Here is a 21,169-nt window from a genome sequence, read left to right as displayed (position 1 = left end):
ACACAGAAACAAAATGAAAATGTACTAAAATTTAATCATTCATAAAAGCTGTAATTTAATCTGTGACAGTAAAACACAAGAAGCAATATTAGAGTTGGTTTAGTATATTATATATTTTTGCTTTTAAAGCCATAGAAATCAGTTATCCCGGTTTTTTCCTATAAAAGACCCATTTTTCCAAAGCATTATGCACAAACATTTTTAATTAGAATATAATGGCAGAATGAAAATAATGATATTCCGTAACTTTTAAATATAAAATGAAGTCAATGACTCAAAAAATTATTTGCTGCAGTGAGTTCAGAGGGAAGTTTCAGGTATATATCTATAGTTATAGATATCAAATATAATGATGGAACATTTTTAGTGCTTGATGGGGAGAAATTACGATAAAAGGGTCAATATGAAATTGTAATTATAGTAGCAATATCTAACATTTGAAATGCATCCATGCTCCTTTGTATAATCATACACTAGAGTCAATTATATTTATTTTCACATCTGTTAACTGCTATTGCGAAGGAGGAGTACTACTGTCTGAAATTTCCAAGAGATATACACAGAGCAATTTCTTTTTCCAGGGACTGTGTGCAAACCATTTTAAGATCTAAGTTCTTCTCATAGAATATAAAAACAGGACAAGCTTCTTCAGATATGTTATTAATTTCCATAAAGTTCTGAAGTCGGGAATGCTGGCACTTTCCATTTAGGCAACAGTTCTTCATTCCTGCAATCTAGAAAAAGTAAAAAAAGATGATGGAGGGACGTTTCTCATCCTACCGACGAGATGGACGATCTCGAGCAAAGGCCTGAAGCTTCCCCAGACAGCTGCCCGCACCCAGGCTCGGAACGACACGCAGCGTTTCGGCAGGAAGAGCGTATCTTCCTCCAGCACTGGGCTTCGTTCCTACCATCCCCCGAGTTTGGAGGCACAGAAAGAAGAGAGACTTTGAAAACTCTAATAAACAAGTCCTCGTTTTATCGTGGCTGCAGCAGAGCAGTGACAGAGGAGCCGCCACCCTGCCCTTCTGCCTCGATAACGAGCGTCCTTCCAACTCATCTGCTTTTCCAGACAGACAGCCTTCAAGTGGACTCTGAATTCAGCAATGGGCAAACAGCTTATGGGAGAGGGATTTCACCTTCTTTATTTCTGAGATGCCCTTAAAGGCTGATGAGTGGAAACCTCCACGAGCCCTACCGCAGCTGTACCACACAGGCAATGAATTGGCAAGAGGAGACACTGTGAAGTATTTTGATGATCTAGATCAGATCTGGGGGGCACGGGCAGAAGTCAGCGCTATGAGAAGTCTCATCAGTAACTTCTGAATGCAGGAACCCCTCTAGCAGTTGCTGGTATTTCAGGGCTGCCCTGCTGCCAACGCCGGGCTTTGCGGCGCAGGGTCGCGGGCAGGAGGGCGAGGGCAGAGCCGCACCGAGCCCAGCAGGAACCGTGTCCCCCCTGGGGCTGGGGAGGCCCGTCTCCAAGAAGCCGTCCTGGCTGATGCCGCACTAGCTAAATTCAGATCTATCACCTGAGGAACAGGAAAGGCCCCTCGAGACGTACTCTTCAACTTCTTTTCCTAAAGCCGTTGTTTCCCCACAACTTTAAGCTACTATTTTCTGGCATTCAAAGCTCAGGATAAGAGACTCATCAATCAAAAAAGCACAAGTCATTAGAAGCCAGGTTAACTGCACAGCTCCATTAGCCTACTCGGTCACACCTAGGCTACACAAACGGCCACCTGCAGCATGAACTTCACATCTGGCAGAAGGCAGAGAGCCACTGTTCTCAGGAATTAGTCCCTGAAACCCTTCTATGACCAGGAGTTTGTCCTGTAGGACAAGGGCACTCGGGTTGCTCTGCCAGCTACACCGCACCTATTCATGAAACTGAAGAACACAATACAGCGCTGCCGATGGGCCACAGAACCCCCCAGGAGCTGGTGGCCGGGGCAGCCGAAGCCCACGAGGGCAGCGGGCACAGCCCGAGCACTGCGGTGAGATCGCTCCTCCCCGGGCCCGGCCGCGCTCGCGCTCCGCCCCGCTCGCGGGGCGACCCGCTGCTTTCCGACCACTGCCTCGCGCCCTCCCTGCCTCCGCAGGGTGCCACGCAGCGCGCCCACGTGCTAACAAGCCAACAGCTCGCAGGGCAGCCTAGGCGAGATTTCTGTCCAAAGCTACAGAAATCCTGATTTCTTTCAGGAGCGCGGCAGAACAGCTGTAAGCACACAAAGTACCCTGCCAAGATACACAGGAAGAGTATTTATAGCTACGTCCAACCTTGGGGTGGTATTTTGTTTTCGTTTTTGCTTAGGGGTGGGAGGTTTTTTTGTGTGTCTTTTTTTTTTTCCCCGTGGGCAGCTTTTTATTTCTGTGCTATTGAAATCCGTGTCCCACCCAAACTGATTTGCTGCTGTCCCCAGAGCACCGAGGACTGCGGCAGCAGCTGCAGCGACAACACAAGTTACACAGATGCGACCGAATTTCGGCAGAGGATAAAAAGGAACCAAACCCGAGCCACAGTGGCTCAGAGCACGATGTCGCACGACAAGAGCGAGCCTGCAAGAGTGAAAAGGAGGCTCCTGTTCTGTCGCACTCATTAACCCAAACAAAAGGGGAAAGGGAGAGAAGCGGGTATTTCTCTGCTAGGTCACTCAGGACGAGTGACTTTTTTTAAAAAGTCCAGCAAACGCAGCAGAACGGGAAGGAATTTCGTATTTGGGAGCAGACAGAAGGAAGAGGAGGGGAGGGATGGGGAGCGAGGCCTCCCTCTGGTGGGAGCAGCTCACGGTCCGATCACCTGAGCTGCGGCCATAATTCAGACGCCTCTTACCTGGCTCAGAGCTGCTGCGCGATGGGAGCCTAAAGCAGCAGACATGATTTCTTTTTAGGCTTCTTCTTTTCCACTGGTGTTTTCCTATTTATCTGTCTGACCAGGTCATAGAAGATCTGAAAATTAAGAACACAGACTGAAAAATCAAAGTGATAAAACACTACGCGAGTGTCCAAAATTAGGCAGGTTGGCAAGCTGAGACTCTTCCTTGGTGGCTGCAGTCTTGTAAGTTCAATTAAACTGCTCGCATTTACTTGAACATGTTTCTCAAGCAACTGCTTATGGAACAAGAGAGCACCGAGCTCGCATGAGTGCGCGGAACAGAAGAGCGGTAAACTCGTATCGCGCAGCATATACAGCTTCCTGCTCCTGGCTGCACGTGACCGACGGCTCCAGAAGAGCACGGCAATGAAATGGCCACAAACCCCTTGCTTTGGAAAAGTGGGGGAAAACTGGGAAATGACAAAAAGTTTTTTAACAGACAGGCATAACGTCCTTAAGGATCGTCTTCTCACTGGTGCTCCCGGGGCTGATGAGAGCCCTGCAGGTCACTGCTACGCCACCAGCAGCGTACGCTCACCGAGGGAAAGGCACCCCTTTTCCCTGACTCTCACCTACAACAGTGGTCTTCATTCACCTGCTGCACAGGATGCACCGTTAATTTTCCTCTTTGCCAAGCAGATTCGAGCTGTTACCCACTTCACCTTTTTGCCCGGTCTGATTTTTTGAGTTTATTAATAAAAATCAGCACGGAGAAGCAAAACATCTGCCCTGAATTGAGACACTTCCAGAGGGGGACGATTACAGGGGCCTCTTTCAGCTTCAGAGACAACTTTCTTGTGAAGGCTGCGAGTTGTTTTCCCAGCAATACTCAACCCATCTGTAGCAAAATAAGCTTTGCAAAAATGCTGGGAGCTGGGTCACAGTACTGAGGAGAAATGTTTAAACCTTCACAGAGCTCCACCCTTGTCCTTGTTTACTTCTTTCCTTCCTGGAGTAGCTGACAGCTCACAAATTCTTGGTGATTCCAAGGAAATTCAGAAGACAAAGAAACAGTTTATAATGAGCTGCAACAACTGGAAATTTAACATTTTCCAGCTATTACCTACACGAAAAAGTACCAGTGCACAGTTAAATAGTTTCAAATTAGATAAACATGATGGTGGCTTTCTCCAGATCTCATGTAAAATACTTTAAAATAGCAGTTGAGGTGCTCACACTACTCCTTTAGCAAGCTTATTGCTACAGTTTTCTACTGTCAGCCTTAGGCAAAAGTAGCAGGTCGCACTCTCCAAAGGACACTGCCAAGACATTCACAAGTGCACAGATGAGATACAGAGGAAAAGCTTCTGTAGGAAAAAACAGTAAGTGGCATCATCTATGCTGATGCAAGACAGCTTTCCGTATTTAAGCCTTTATAAACAAGAGCCAAGAGGATTTGAATGTGATTAGGATGTGCAGGAGGAGTCTGAATTTCTGAAGGCGCATTGAAATTTATCGCCCTTTAGCCCAGATTTTAACAAGGTTAGAAAGTCCAAAAGTAGCTAAAAACAAAAACCAAAACCTGGATTAATGCAAACGCTTCCCCGGTCCCTGAGCCAGCAGAACAAATAACCACTACAATAGGTTGCTTGAGTCACAGTGTTTCTTCTGATTTCCTTGGCTCCTATGCTTTTCATAAACAGACAATATAAACTGGCAGCAAACCAGAAAATTAAGATCACAATAAAATGAGAAACTAATCTTCCAGTAAATAATTTTCTTCTCTGAGATATGAGTCTCGCTGGAGGCAGTAGGCAGGACAGGGAAATTCGGAGACACGGGATTCACGCATCCCTAAGGATGACTGCGTGTAAACCATGGGCGCGCAGTCGCCCCAGGACAGCTCAGTGTGCTGCCTACGAGAGAGCCCCCTTTCCTGCGCAGATCTCGGGAGAGCTTTAAGGCACCTTTGGCTAATGAGAGGTCAGTCTCTGCCACCAAGTGTGGAAATACAAATAGAACAGAAGTTGTTATACTCCACGGTGATCTGCTTGATGACACCGAGCCGCTAGTTTCATCAGCGGTCATAGTTTTACTACAGCTCAGGCGCACACAGGAAAGAGATCCCTCCTGGCAGGAGCGTAGCTCAGCGAGCTATATTTACCGGGTTAGATTAGTGCGCACTACAGCTGGGCTAATCCCAACCACAGACGCTGCAATTCATTGAGCCCGGAGCTCCCGCCCCTTGCAGCCGGGTAGACGCAGTGCTGCTCACACCCCACTAGCTGCCAAACTACCGCTGGGCCCTGCCCAAGATCCTACCGCTCCTGCTTATCGCAGCGCCTCCGAAACGACCCCAGTTATCTCCTGGCACCAAACCAGCCACGCTCAACGGGGTCACCTTAGCTTTTGTGGCTGGCAACGCAGCCTCTGTTGCGGTCCGATAATTCACAGCAGGGAATAAAAACTTGGTGCCTGATGTCAAGCAGAGCTCCCTCAGCAGAGCTACACCACCTCGGGCGGCAGCAAAAGGCACACCAGTTGCAAAGGTGTTTCTCATTTAGACACAGGAACTGCTTAGACAGATAAATGTTTGGACATGGTCTCGGTAAGTTAGTGGCTTACCAGAGGAGGACCATGATGGGATGTCTGCTTGAGCTGCCCCAAGTAGCAGGAATGTGAAAAGCAAATACTTCCAAAACCAGCAGCCAACACTATGCAACGTGACAGTGGGGCATAATCCACCTTCTCAATAGCAGCAGCAGCTATCTTGAAAAAAAGTGTACTTTCCAAATAAAGTTTATCTAAGAGTCATCCGGTTCAGTGGGCTTACTCAGGACCCTCTGCTATTCAGGCCCTCTGACAGAAAAGCGCTCACCTGGAGAAGTCACCCACCCTTTAGGGAGAAAAAGGAGCAGATCTCCTTAAAACAACCAGAAAGCAGTAGCTGAATACACTGCCTCGCAAGCCTTTCTGAGGCTGAGATTTCAGAAACATCCTGAATCTTCCCAATTAAGAAGCGGGTGAAGGACTGTACGCTGGTTTAATGGGGCATTCATGCTGAAGTAGGAAAGGCAAGGGAACAGCTGATAGTTACCTCATTAACGTTGATTTTAGACTTCGCAGACGATTCTAGAAAGGCACAATTACACCACTGTCTTGCTAAGTTTTGACCCTGTTCTTTGCCGACTACACGCTCTTCCTCCAGGTCACATTTATTGCCAACCAGAATCATTGGAACCTGGAGAGGAGACAAGCAAGAACAAGAGATGCGTCAGCAAGTTAACGTACAGCGTGGACTGTAATGCTATGGCTTACAAAGGCACGTGAGGAGGGGGGAAAAAGGCAATATAGACATTATGAAAAACAATAAAAATCAGACATTCAGCAGAGCTCACAAGCTAAGACTGGAATTTAGATACCTGCTGGGAAAGGGTTGAAGAAAGTCGATGTTATAGACACCCTATTCACTAAGAATTAAACACATGGAGGACACTGTAAAACCGAGCGGTAATATTTGAGCATGATATTAAGTTAGTAAAGATTTATTTTCTGGTCTCTACATCCAACACCGTTCTAGTAAAAAGGTTAACTTACTACTGAAACGCATTTCAGGCCTTTCATGTGGCAGTACGCTGAACTGCCCGCCTTTATTGCCTGCTGTTTTAGACAACCGAACATACAGCACGTACTTCAAGACATACATTACATGCTTCACCCCTTTGACCTGCCTTGTCAACCTGCTGTCAAGCCACACAGCAATAAATGGAAGCACCTTTGAAAAGCACTGCCCTGGACACGGAATAAAAAGGAATAGTCCTATGCAGCACAGTATTCCCACACAAGATCACCTGCCTTTCTCATCTCCGTACAATATCGTACCGCTGATACGTTTTGCAGTCCCACAGAAAAGAGGATGTTCACTACACAAAAGGCACAAGCTCCGTGCTCAACATCTACTAGCTTAGAATAATTAAAATTTCCAACTAGTCACCACCTAGCAGCTCAGCTCCTGAAAGGACACCACTTCCAATAAATGACCTCATGCAATATTAAAACAAACATTCGATACGTGTTCAAAAGGTTCACCCTATGCCCATGATGCAAATACAGGCAAATCATTTGTTCAAGCCAATGACGAAAGGGCAGCTGCCCCTCTCCTTAAGCTGTCGGCTTTCTGAAGCATCTGGGTGAGCCACCTTCTCGCTCCTTCACGAGGAACAAAGTGCCTTGGGGAAACCGTATTCCTTGTGACATTTCTTACAGAAAAAGAGAGAAATTTAATACCGTAGGAAAACGACCTTGGCCTTAGTAAATGCTTATTACCAATGCGTTTGCATCAGGCTGCACAGAAAGGAGGGGTCCCTCGGCTCACCCAGCCCTCCCACAAATGGGGCAGGGGGCAGCAGAAGGGACAGGGTCCCTTGCTCAGCCGTAGCTCACCAGTTTCTCACAGGGGCAGCGATTCTGTTTGCTTGGTGCAGTGCGGAGAGCCAAGCGCGATCTGCACTCATTAAGTTATAAATCCATTTGCCTCAGAAAGTATTAGAGTAAGCGCTGGCGAGCATACGCAGCGGGAGGCTTGCTCTCATCAGTTATGTTCAGATATTGAGTTAAAACTCTTCCAGGAGAAAGAAATTGGGCAAAAAGATAGATTAAAAACAGAACTAAGATATCTTAGAAGTAACGTCCTGATATGTAATTTCAGGAGGCTTTCTCTGGCTCTCAGACAGTCTCTACCATGGCTGTAGCCCACCAAGATGTCACAAATAGGTAGAAAAGACCTCAAAGAAGCGAACAAAAAACACCCAAAGCACCCAAAAGAACTCCGTAACACCCAAAACTACCTACCCTCAGGTGCCATTTCCACACGTAGAAGTTGAGGAGATTACAGCGCAGTTCCAGTGCTGCCCGCCCCCCTGTGGGACCCTTCCCCACGGGCCGCAGCTGGGGCACCCGCCCAACGCTGCACGGCTCCCCCGCTCCAGCCCGCATGTTGTCATGGCCGGTTGGGAGACAAATACGCAGTTCAGGACTTTCTACGCCTGAGAATTGTGGGTTGCATATAATTTTGAAGTTTGCTTTTGCAACCTGCATCTCTCAAGATCTTAGGGGATGGCACAGCCAGAGCTAAGGTGCATTTTGAAACGCGAGACCACAGCGAGAGCTGCAGGACGCGCTGCAGTGCTTCGCACGCACACAACAGTGACAGCATCCTGTTTCCCTTACGCTATGTAAGGGCAGAAAAAAAAACCTAAAGAAACGCTGATCATGGGTGTGCACCTCACTCCATTTCCTGAAGCATTTAATTCTTTGAACAGAAAACGAGTACTTTCCAGCTGGAAAATAAATCATTATCCACTTCCTTTGGTAATTCACAACACACTGTATTTTTTTCATCTACTTCAGTGTCAATATTTGTAGTCTCTCCCTGATTCAACGACGCTCAAGATTAATCTGTGTGTTTAAAATTCACAGCCATACTCATTAGAAAATTATCACATTTTCATTTTTGAGAAATAAGTTTTACTTAGTCATCCGAATAACTATTTACTATTTCATCAGAAACCTGAAGTCACAGAACAGATGAGGCAAATCCAAAAGCTTATTTCACATCAGAGACCAACAGGATATTTACAACTGTATCAGCTTAATCTCATTCTTTACAGTTTTCTGGACAGTTCAGAGAAATTTTCTCATACCAAAACATGAAGATGTGTTTTGAACATGTCCAGCAAAAAAATAAAGTATACTAAGATGTGAAATAATAGGAAAAAATTATACTTAGATGGGTAAAAACAGTATAGGTTTGAAAGACATGACACACTGTATAAGGTTATTTCAAAAGGCAGTAATCGTTTATCACAGAGCCAAAACCAGAGTCTGATGGAAAACTTGCTTCAGATCATTTACTATTTCACGTAGAAGACTGGAATTTAAACTTTGTTAGACATACATAATTTAATGGTTTAAATTTTGGGATTTTAAGAGACACATTCTGAAACTAAATACAGGAAGGAGTGCATTTTCCTATCTCAGCAGAATACAGCTTGAACGTTCAAAAGGTTCTCAGGCTTGGATTCAACAAGTAACACCCCCCTAACACAAAATAAATAAATGCACTTTAATAATTAAATCAAATCACTGAAGTAAAAACAAAAGCAACAGTCTCTATTGTCTGATGAACTCGACCAGCTTACGGTGCAAATTCCCCTCCAGCGAGTGCAGCGGAGCGAAGCGCGGGGCTCTGACCGAGAGGCTAATAAAGGGCTCGCGTTACCAGGGCTTTATGCAAGCATAATCCCTACCTAATGGAAATCAGTTTTGCATAAATAGAAGTTCAGCTTGTTAAACCAAGGAGGGAACCAAAGCCATGCAAAACGAGGTAATCAGGATATGGGACACCGGAGATCCAAGGGAAAGCAGCAGCCCTGAGAGGCTGCCCTCAGCCCCAGAAGAGCCGAGCTGCGGGCTGCGCTCACCCCACTCCGGCGCACTCCGCTCTTTGCTCAAACTGCATTTTCCTGAATGGTTGTTTGAATACAATGCATGGACTTACCTAGGATTTGCCCTAAATACGCGTCCCAGCCCTGTTTGCCGATCACCGCCGCGCTGCGAGCGGATAAGGGCTGCGAGCGAGAGGCTGCTGCTGCTTCCACAGCGCGGCTGGCGACCTGAAAGCGATCGACCCCAGAGGCAGCGGCTGCTCTTGAGCTGCCAGTGGAAAAAAAATAGGCAACCTTTTTCACACTCCTCAGGGCAAACCCTGGAATAGATTACCAGCTGTAAGGCAAAATGATTAATTTCAGCTTCTTCTGCAGGAAGACTACAAAGAGAGTGTTCCCACACGTCTCCACCAGCCACGTGGCTACCACGGCAAAAGCCACCGGCAACCTCACCTACATCACATGTTTAGAAGTTAAAAGCTCACCAAGGAGTTCCAGTTACAGGAGCTGGGGCCTGAACTGGAAATACGGTACATAATCTTCTGTCAAACAGGACTGAATGCAAACTATCTTAATGTAATTTTTCCTTTTTCCTTCCTGGAATTTTAAAAAGGGGTTTAAACAACCCAAATTACAACCTTGCATCACTAGCTACGACTCTTTTCAGAGACTCTTAGTGATTTAATTCATACAACTGTGTGATCTCCTTTGGGTGACGGATTTTGTCAAACGGACAGACAGAACAAAGAAAACCATCGAGAGTCGGAAAGCCTCGGCCTGCGAGGGCGGCTGCAGGGTGCCGCTGCTGCTCACGGGGACTGGCACACCGCAGCGCAAAGCTCAACCCTCCCTGCTCACACGTGCCCTCCTTTCCTTCCTCCTTTCCTTCAGGAAGGGTAAAGCTCATTTTCATACAATAAACCTGAAGTTCTGTAAATGTTTTGGTTCAGCGTTCAGAAGACGATTCAGGAGAAAGCTGATGGGCTCTCACAGCTGATGGATGTGAGCGAAGCAGAGCTCAAACACTGAGACACACTGTACAGCTACAGAACGGGACTCTATTTCTTGCAACAAGACCCAGGACTACTTAACCTCGGAACCGCGCTGGCAGCCAGAGCGGAGGTGACTGACCGGGCTCCCATCCCACCTCCCAGCCCCTACTGACGCTGCCCTCTCACACCGAGAAACAAAAGTAACGGAACATTCACTGATTTCCCCAAAAAAGGCTATTAATACTAACGACACTTAAATTACAAAGCACAGCTCGGTCAAGCTGAACGCATCCTTTCTTTTTGCAGTTCATCAACCTGGCTCCCGACCCGTCCGTAGAACACCGCCCTGCGCCGGGACTCGGGAGGCTTCCCAGCGACCTTCAGGGGACGTCACGGCTTTGCCCTTCCACTCCTGCTTCGCGCATTTGGGAAAAGCGGCGTTAGTCTCCATTGTAAGACAGCTGCAGATCTACTACGAACAGCATTATTGGTGAGTTCGACTATTATTTTTCCTTAACTTTGAAGGAAATAAAGTACCGCTAAAGCGCAGTGAAAGAACAAAATGCAAATACTGGAGAGAAGTTAAAAGGTGGAAAAAAAAGTTGTTTTCTATCTACTCCCACCATTTCCAAAGACTGTTAGCCTTCCAGTACGTGTGAAAATCTGGTTTCCTTATGCCCCTTAGCAGTTGCTGGATCTCAAATAACAACCCTGAAAATAACAAATACCGAGGAAACTTAACTCAACACCAAACGTTGCTATAGAGTAAAGAATAGTCTTGAAAAGAAGTTTTGCTCACAAATTCCTGTATGTTTATTGTCAAACACATTTTAACCATTTGCAGAACAAAAAGTATTCTACTTACATCTTCAGTGTCCTTAACCCGTAAAATCTGCTCCCGCAGGTCCTGTAAGTCGTTAAACGTGGACTGTGCTGTTATAGAATATACTAGTGCAAACCCTTGGCCATTCTTCATATAGAGATCCCTCATGGCTGTGAATTGCTCCTGCAATCCAATATTTTTAAAAGTAATTAGCCAGTGAACACAGGCAACGAACAGTTATGAAGGAATACTTCTATTGCAATGGAGACAAGAATACAGTACCATACAGCACGCTGTTACATTTTTACCCCTTACAGAAATCCACCGAAGCACGCAAATTTAATAAAAGCATTAACACATCTCTTTCCCTTTGGTTTTTTTTATTATTTTTCCCTAACGGAGAAAAAGGCTTCTTGGAAAAAAATGGGAAAAAGATCAAGAGCTGCAATAAACACGCGTCTGCAGGCGGCCCGTTGTATGCCCCAAACCAGAATACAGGGTGTTAAGATTTGGCTGACATATTTTGTAGTCACCTCGCGCTCATCTCCTGATACGGCGTTAAGCACCATTCTGCTATCAGACCAACTCCCCAGACAACAGGTACAGACTGGAAATCCAATTTCTCCTCTAGCACGATATTGGAACAGGCCTCGGTGTCGCACACTCACGATTTATTGTGAGCACGAGTGCGTGGGAAGGCACTGCCTGATCACCTCTGAACATATGCAGTTATATAGTCGTCTTCTCGAGCATGAGAATGGTTCAATGCAGTGAAATGCAAGAGCAGGCTGGAAAATCTGCACCAGGTCAGAGCTGCCTTTTGTCCACGCCTGTGAAAGGAAGCTTTACCAGAACCGTGTAACAATGATTTGTGCTTCCACGCCTTCGCGTTGCTGCTGATAGTTTTAAAGCTTTCTAAACAAAACTAACTTTTAGGAAGCGTGTCCTCCCCCCGTGACGTGCGCTCGACCCTTACAAGGGCTGCTGACTTAGCGACAGGGCTGCGCAGGGCAGCGAGCGACACTGCCACGGCCCCGGCCACTCTCAGGCTGGAAGCGCAGGGCAGCTGCCACCGGGGTAGAGGAGCGTTCCTTGACAGGTACGAAACCTTTACGGATTGAATCCTCTCCGGGCGGGCTGACGCGGCATGCTGGGAGGCGATCCCTGTGCGTTGCCTGGCAGTGGCTTCAGTCTGTGTCTGTATATGCTGGCCACTTGCAAAATTAACACGTAAAATTATCCCGTACCAGTGTGTTGATAGCGAGGTGACGGTGGATGGCCGAGGAGAGGCGAGTGGTGCGGGTTGCACCGACCTTTGTGTCCCAGCACTGGGGCAGCGGCTGGGGAATGGGTTCACAGCGGTGCCGGCAGGGCTGCAGAAGCTCATCCACTTATGGGTTTCGGGTTAGTTAACAAAATCATTCCATTTAAATTATTCCAGCTGATCTACCGGTTTTGCTTGGGCAGGATTATTATACAAGTTCTACTCTTAGCATCTCGCCTCATTCTTAACAAAGAAACTCCATACCAATTAGAAAAAGGAATTATACTTACTGTCCCTGCTGTATCGAGGATTTCAAGCATACACTGTTGACAGTCTACTTCCACTTGCTGGGGAAAAAAGGGAGGAGACAAATGCAGTTAAAACTAAAAAGTCTGAGATGGGACAGGCAAGAGGGATATCAGCCTGCTTTTCACTTCTGCTGCAAAGGCCTCTGTAAGCGAGCCAGCCACCTGCACCTCCCAACACTGAGAGAGGCACCGCTGCTAGAGGATTAATTACACCCCAAGCCAGGCATTTGGGTCAGCTCACTTCATTATAAAGGCCTAAATGAGCAGCTCACTGTAAACACCTCAACTTAAGTGAGATAAAATCCTTGCCTACAAATCAAAGGACCTTAAACTTCAATTTTTCTTTGCTGCTAGGAGAGAAGGGAGTAAGGAAGAAAAAGAAAAATATTTAGTGATCCTCGCCATTAGGCTTAGCAAGTCTTCCATTCACCGAGAGATGTCTCAGATCCAACGAGGGTAACTCCAGGAAAGTCAAACAAATGTAACAGCAGAACTCATACCGCAATTTACATTTAATTATCACAGGCACAAATGTTAGAAGTTTTTGTCTTCTGTTTTGGTGCCTTTAATTATGGTAACATTTATGCTAATCTGTAAAACAATGGGTTACTTGACATCAATCGAGCGAAGAAAGCAGCTCTGTTGACGGAATTACGTAACACAACAACATCGGGGGTCCTGACAAGGACTTCTGCTCAGCAACTACAAGCCCGCATCCAAAACGGCTGTGAAGAATTTTATATGCCTCAAACCAAGCAGAACGCATTTGAACTAAATGGTGAAACAGCCATTCTTAAAAGAAAGCAGCTAAATGCAATTGCTATGCTACAGGAATATAACTTACTGACGAACGGTGTACGTATCCTCTCTAACAGATAGCATACACAGCAAATACTGACATCCTTATGTTTTGCAGTAGTAATTTTATGTCAAATTACAGCAAACGGAGCCGGGTAGCAGTCTGGCCCTAGTTTGGTTGAGCTGTTCCTATCCCCAGACACCCATGAGAAGCACCGGCAGGAAGATGGGCAGTACGCTCGCCTGCTGACCACCACAGCTCGAACCCCAGTACAAGCGGAAATCGGTGGTGGTTCAGAAAACCCACCAGGCTCGTCTCTGGGCAGGTGTCGTAACCTCTAATGAAGAAACGGGCAGTGGAGAGCTGCAGCCTCAAACTGCGCCATCGGCGATCTGAAGTGAAAGCTCTTACTTGTAGGGAGTAATAGAGATTTAATCCTCCTGTCGAATAAAACTAAGCGAGGGAGTGGTCCCATTAACAGAAAAAGTTGTCATTCCCTGATAATTCAGTTTTGTAGAGGCTCATACCATTTGTCTGATGGCATTCGGAGGCCCTAAGCTAACAAAGCGCTCTGTAACGCCAAAGGAAAGCGTCTGCGTTACACCACTGCAGGACCGATGGTTTTCTGTGCGCCGCTTTCCTGCTGCAGCTTCATGAAGCCATGACATCTGCTCAGAAAAGACCCCTTCTCGTTCTGATCAGCTTTCGTTGCATTATTAAAAAGAAGCAAGCTCTGTGAGACTTGAAAGGAATAAAAATGATGTTGTTTTACCTTTCTGTATGAATCTTCTATTGTTGGGTCATATTTTTCAACAAAAATTCCCTGAACGAACTGTACAGTCTGGGGAGAAAGGGAAGAAGGAAAAATTAAGTGACCTGAACACGACCAGTAACATTCACCAAGAAGCACTTTATGAACAGGTGGCAACACAAGAACCCCTCAACACTGCTGTTAAAATTCAATAGTGGCGAGCAAAGAAAAAGACGGTTTTTCAATTTTTTTAAATAAAATTTGCGTAGCTTCTGTTGGTTTAAGAATCACTTTACTCAAGCATGTTTTCAAAACTCTTTTGACATGTAAACTGTTTGCTTGCTTGCTTTTTCACAGATGATGATATTCTCAAAAATGCCTTTACTTCAGTGCCTGCACCTTTAGAAGAGTAAAAATCACCAAATATGGAAGACTTGAAATTTAGATCAGAACAACTGGCTATCTGTGGAAAATCCACATTTCAATTCAAATCATGTTAGAGTTACAGTGGAGCTACTCTGGATTACATGCCCAGAGCACAGACATATTTCAGAGCAGCAAGTTCAAACTGGAGCGTCTCCAGATACTCAATTTGTATTAAACCATTAAAGGAGGAGACATCATTCATTTCAAAGAGGAAGTCTTTCTTCCCCTATGTAATTATTCAAAGCTAATCTACTCTAAACATTTCCCACTAAGTTGTCGTTAGGATGCGGCCCATCCCCGGACAGCCAAGCTCTGTACGTGACGGGCTTGGGCTCCTGCCACTCCGCACCTTCACTCGTCCTCTGCCAGGCAAAGCGGGCTCTTCCCCTTCGCCTCGTGCCCCCTGCTCTCACCTGCAATAATCTGCAGTAACAGTAATGCAGCACAGGAGCATCGGAGGGTTGGTGGATGTTTGTAAAACAAGGTGGTGTTTGTTTGTAATGCAAAGTGCCAAGAGCCCAACACTTCACTTTGTCTCTTTAAAAATCAACAAACACACCAACTACCTTCTGCCAACTGAACTTTCCACAAGTTTTTTTAATACAAATTCTGTGAAGTCACCACCTGTTTTGAGAAGTCGTATTTCGTTTGGACAGAAGGCTGAGATTTTACTGCAAGAGGGCTCACATTTATCACACAAGTACTTGCAAGCTTTCAGAGAGCAGCATATGCCAGATACATGCAGAAGGTCTCGCTGCACGCTGGAAACTGAGCAGTTCCTCGTGGTTTGCTTTCTTTTAATATAAGAAGAAAAGATTTCTAGTACCAGCTCATTTAAAAAATCACCCTATGTCACTGAATAAACCTATTCTACACTCAAAGCCTTCGCTTCCCCAGTATTTTCTTGTCCCACTGAAGAGTGTCCCCGTCTGCCTTTCAGGTAACAGATCTCAGTAAAACCAGGACAGTAAGACCCCACTAGTGACACGGATGATGGTGTTACACCAGCAACGGAAACCAACAGTAAGAACTGCAGAATACAGATTGTATTTTAGGATTCTTAGCACAGCTACTGCCCAAAGAGTGTCCGAAGAAGGTTGCTATTTGCTAGAGGGCTACCATTTGAGCCCTGAAGAAGGCCACATCTGTCCCGCTCTGTTCTGGGAACTGTGTTTGCAAACCAGCCTTCGACACGAGAATCTGACAAACTGCTCACGACATTTCAGCTTTCTGCTGTAACACTCAGAGTCCTGTCTGCAAATACAGTACTGCTCTGACAGAAAACTAACTGAACCCACGTATTCTCTTCTCAAATTGCTTTATTTCTAATAAATCGTTGTTCTAACTTGTTATCTCAACCAGTGCTTTTGTGTTCGCAAGACACCAATTGCACGCAGTCATAATTATGATTATATTCAACTTCATTCATAACCTATCTTACCACATAATATTCTTAATCTCTGCTGTACTTTTCTGATTACAGCAGAAAAGAGAGGCCAAGGGAGAAGGTACAAATCTGGGGTTGTTTTCAGGTGATGTATGGATCCAAGACTTTTACAACTTCCTACTGGTTTGGGGGTTGTGCGTCCCATCTTCGGTTTCCAGTTTTATATAGGACTATGCACAACTGGCTACTCTTGGTAACGCTGCCCACCCAGGAGATTTTTATTTTCATTAGAAATGGGGAGAAAACTACTGTACTTATAAAACTTTCTGTACTTATAAAGGAGTTGCAAAATTACTGTGCCTTAATAACTAAGAAGAGTTTTCTGCCATCACTACCAAAAGGCACAATCGGCGTCACATTGGCACAGAAGAGTTAAAACGATAAGAAGGATTTGTAGTGAAACAACACCATATTGTAATGAAAACACAGAACTGAAAAGGAACACCAGCCTCTTTGTTAGACATTTTAGTTTATACAGTTCAAAGACAGACATTTTAAAGTGACCTCCGTATTATTTTAAATCCCACCTCGTAACCTCTCCTTGCTAATGCTTGTAAATAAGTAGACAGTTATCTTGAAAGCTAAATATTATTCGCTCTCAGATGCTAACTGGCTCTTATTATATTCTGTTGTAAATATCATGGATCAATGTTGCATATGATTTACGATACATGCTCGCTTAGTGCCTAGACTGTCAAAAAGAGTTTAACTTTTGTTTACCAGACTAAGTATTCGCATGTCAGCCCTTAAAAAGGCCAGCGATGGATGCCGACTCAGGCTTTACATCGCAAATAAGGAAAGTCAAGTATGTCAGGTGCTGAATAACTTTTATGTACAGCCTATTAATACGTGCCCTGTTTTACCTAGTGAGTATTTTGACATTACATAACAAAAGCAAGACAACCAAGGGGATGCTGGTGGAAGAAGTAATGCAGACTGCTGAAGTTGCTGTGGAAGAGTGTATAAAAGAGTTATACACCTACATCTTGCAAAGATTAGGATGGGATCTCTGAAAGAGTACGTCAGATTTCATCCATAATTGAATAATCTTGCCTCCTAATATTCTGGATTCTGCAGGTGATTTACCAAGGTTATCAGCAGCCCATTTCAGCAGAATAAACAACGGTGCAAGAAGCAGCATCTAGGACACGAACAGCTAGTCAGCTACTATCATCTTCTGTGAAAAGGAACACAGTGTAGTTCCTTGTTTCAGATAACTTTACACTTGACCAGTTCTCTGCCCTTCTTGTTGGAGTGAGCTGCCCGACTGATTTGTGATAAATAGGTGACAGCAATCTCTTACAATGCTTTACTATCAACTCTGCTATGTAAACCTCTTATTAGAAAGAACGCAAGTACTTAAGGAGTGCGAAGTGTCATCAGTCTGCTTATCCCTCTGCACTGCGCACAATGGACGTGCCTTCTCCTTCTGCCCCGTGTTTTCAGTCCAGGCTGCTCACTGGTGTTTTATCGAGGATGGAAAACACACAGCCTGGAAGGTATGCAAGGCTGCAGCCATCGCTAGTTCACTGCCGTGCACGGCAAGACTTCCCTCACTGTTCCAGTGTAGGTTAAGCTTTTAATACTTAGATACAGACATTCAGTCATTTGCAGTATTACACCCATGCGGGAAGCAGAAATGAAATGCTAATATCGTAACAGCGATTAATCGCCCGCTGCTTCTCCAAAAACGTGACACAAATTCACAGATATTTCAGCAGCGTAATAGTGGCTACATGGAAGTCTCTATGCACGTTAGAAGTAATACGAATATCCCAGTGCATTTAATGAGCATTGCCTGCGGTAAGATAGGCCAATTTTGAAGTCTGCGTATCAGTTTCAGAACTGCTGCCCAGAACTCACCAAAGCGGACTTCCCCACACCTCCTGAACCAAGGACCACTAGCTTGTATTCACGCATGGTGTGGTCTGTTCAAATAGCGACGATCTGCAAAGCAGGAAAAAAAAAGCCAACGGTTAAAAGCATACCTGCACATGCAAATTTATGACGCTGTCTTCTGAAAGTGGAGAAGGGGAGTGTGTTGCTAAATACTACTGAGAACAAAAATCTCTTTAGTTACAGCTATGGGGTTTTTTTTTTCCCACCTGGGCACTCAAGCTGAGATGGCCACTCTGACAGCCCCAGTTTATATGAGATGCCTAAAGCCGGACCTGTGAGCCTGCTGGTGCTCGGAGGGGAAGAGGATGAATACACCATGGTACAAAGGCAGCGCAGCCACCGGCGCCCGCTCCCAGCCTCACCAGGTAGCACAAGCTCTCGCTGCCTGCCCTCTGCATTCTCAGCATTTTATAGCATAAAACAACAAGTATCGGACAAGAAAATTAGATCAGAGAGATGCAAGTAGAGAGGTGTACTTCTGCCACCCACCCCCCACAGGGAAGGATTTAGGTCAGCGTTTTCTCTCTGGAAATGGTCAGGCCTAACTTACGGCTGCCAAGGCAGAACCTCTCTGCTAGCCCAAGCAAGGACTCTGCCTTTTTATGGAAATCTTACAACCCCCTCAACTCACTACGCAGCACCAGAAAACTTCTCATTCTCACCGAGATTCCCTGACAAATAAGGCAAATGACAAAGCTGGTGATAAACATTTTACGCTATGTTTACATTATAAGCCAGGCTGGGCTGTCCCTATCAACGGAGCTCAAGCAAACAATGACCTCAGCAGCTAATTATCTTCCCCTCTTCCCCCAGCAAGACAGCGCTTTCTTCCCAAGTAAGGCTTCAGAAACACGAGTGCTATGAGGCTGGGCAAGCTGCATTTCTCAAAGACATTTCAAACTAACGTTGCCACAGGATTTATGGGTTCACTGGCTACAGTCTGAGGATTGCTTTAAAAATAAGAACGTATTCCAAGTGGCTCGATAGAGAAATGCATCACCTTGCTGACTACCGTTAACAACAGCCTGCGAAGAACAGGGACCGTATTTTTAGCTTTGCAACTGTGGACAACTCCCTGACAATCTGTGTCTCGAGTTTATATAATCATTAAATCGGGACAGTTTTTTTCCTACCATTTAAATTCCCAAGGGAAAGCTGTAACACGGAGTCAAGAGGAAACCCACGTGCTGCCACACAGCCACAGCCAGTCCCACCGGCGCTGCATCGGGACTGGCAGCAGAGCACGTTACTGGAGACCTTGCCCAAACACCCTACTTTTAACCCTCACCCCTCAATCACGGTATGTTTTACGGTCTAGATGTGACACAAGTACAGGTTTAAACAAAAATAAGACAATTCTGCGTGCAGCTGGAGAGAGGCGTACAAATTCTGTGGCCAGTTTAGCACAACTTTAAGCTCATTTTTAAGTCAGAAGAACAAAAATACCGGGCTTGCCTGCCCGTGCTGAGGCTCCCTGCAGTCACGCAGCCAAGCTGCCCTTCCCTCGCCCAAGCCTCAGAGTGGGAACAAAGCTGAAGCTATCAGCAGCAGCCTGTAGTTTTAAGTACCTTGGGGCAGTTTTTCTTCAACTCTACGTGAGCTGCAGTTGCTTAACTTCATAGAAATTGTGAAACTAAGTCAAACCGAAAGGGATTTTCCAGAATGGTAACTTCGAGTATCTAAAAGTAGGGCAAGTAATGTCTATGAACTCTAGCACGCTGGCAACATCTCTGGTTAAAATTCTGTAAGCTCTTCTGCTTGAGAATTTCCCTGAGAAGTAACATTCACTTCCTTTCTTTCGAAAACTGTGATTTTGGATGGGAAGGAGAGGGGAATTCCAATCGAGCCATTATTTTCCCCTTGATAATCCTTATAAAATAAAAGGCAATGCATTTTTTATAAAGTATATATGCAACTTATTGATCCAGTTTATCTTCATCTTCCTACAGTTCCACAGTCTGTTCCCCCCAAGAAAATGCGGAAAGCAATGAAGCTAAGGGTTAAATTTAGCTGTGAACTCTTTCACTTCTTATTTATAGTAAAAATACTTGTGGGAAAGTTTCAGCTGGGAGCAGTACAAGTCTAACTTCTCATTTCTTCTCTACAGTATTTGCTGATTTTCTTTTTTCAGGTGCAACGGGAAACCAAGATCCTGAAACGCATGAGCCTTGTTACTGTAAACGCCACACGCCTTAATTATCTTGTAGCTCTTTCACAAGTATGTTAATGTTATCTGTTTATACAACATGAATAGCGTTCAAGAAATTACTATGCTGCATCCTAGCCAACTTTTCATTTGGCAACTGTTTATGCCCACCTAAATACAGTTAGACACAGTCGCATTCATCTCCATCCAGAGCTCTGTGTAGCGGAGTCGCACGCTGTGAAGCAACGGCTACGTTTCAAAATGGAATTAAATTACGGGTGTTAAGTGTTTCTTTTGATTCAAGAAAATAATATGCTTGCTAAGGAGTGTAAAAAAAAACTTCTAGTGTTGTCATAAATGTTGTGAAGCTGGTCTCATTAGTTCTGAATGCTGCGGTGCAAAAATAAAGCAAAAAGCTCAGCACGCTCCTTGCTCGTCTCCCTCTCCCCATACGCACACAGCCACCGAGCTACGGCAGGATGCCCGGGGGGCACAGGGCACATTTCATACTAACCTACCCACCACTGCCCTGAGCAGCACGCTCCTGCCTCCCTGCTGCATCAGCCTCTCCACCCTACCCAGCACCTGTACAGCCACTTTAAACACAGGGCAATAAACTAGTAGGGTTCAGATTTCATCTCTAATTATGAACAAACTTTGCTCCTACACTGCAAAACACCTGACACCTCAGGATTAATCTCTTCTTTAGTCTGTAACAGGAGCATCTCTTTTCTGCTGCTACAGTCACCAGCGATGCCTGGGAAGTGACAGAAACGGATATTCAGCTATCCATCAGCCCCAAACCGCCCAGCTCCTTCCCGAAGGAAGAGTGAAGGGCCCTGCCCTGTGAACAGACGGAGAGGTGAAGAAAGGACGCAGGATATTTGTTTCTATATACAAAAATGAAAGGCAGCGCAGGCAGGACGGCAGAAGGATCTCCGAGAAGGACCAGCAGACGGATGCAAGCACAGATGAAGCTGTAACCTGAACCGTGGCTCCAAGCGCCCGCTCACCCGCACCTTCGTTCAGCCAAGCACTCAGGCGCCCTCTTAA

General features: G+C 45.4%; 1 protein-coding gene across 6 annotated transcripts in view; it reads right to left on the bottom strand.

Annotated features, from left to right (window-relative positions):
• Positions 1 to 14: 14 nt before the first annotated feature.
• RAP1A (RAP1A, member of RAS oncogene family) overlaps positions 15 to 21,169 on the bottom strand; it is a 42,160-nt gene continuing 21,005 nt past the window's right edge. For all 6 annotated transcript variants that reach the window (XM_075115852.1, XM_075115857.1, XM_075115856.1 and 3 more), the window contains 7 exons: positions 17,935 to 18,018; positions 14,220 to 14,288; positions 12,631 to 12,687; positions 11,119 to 11,259; positions 5,913 to 6,056; positions 2,834 to 2,949; positions 15 to 734 (listed from right to left, as the gene is read on the bottom strand). In XM_075115852.1, coding sequence (XP_074971953.1) covers positions 2,863 to 2,949; positions 5,913 to 6,056; positions 11,119 to 11,259; positions 12,631 to 12,687; positions 14,220 to 14,288; positions 17,935 to 17,991 — 555 coding nt within the window. In that variant the 5' untranslated portion in view covers positions 17,992 to 18,018 and the 3' untranslated portion in view covers positions 15 to 734; positions 2,834 to 2,862. The remainder of the gene's footprint in view (positions 735 to 2,833; positions 2,950 to 5,912; positions 6,057 to 11,118; positions 11,260 to 12,630; positions 12,688 to 14,219; positions 14,289 to 17,934; positions 18,019 to 21,169) is intronic.

The sequence above is a fragment of the Phalacrocorax aristotelis genome, chromosome 21 (genome assembly GCF_949628215.1).
Source record: "Phalacrocorax aristotelis chromosome 21, bGulAri2.1, whole genome shotgun sequence".
In the NCBI taxonomy this organism is placed as follows: Eukaryota; Metazoa; Chordata; class Aves; order Suliformes; family Phalacrocoracidae; genus Phalacrocorax; species Phalacrocorax aristotelis.
Note: the sequence above shows the minus strand (reverse complement) of the source record. Positions and strands in the feature narration are given on the sequence as shown.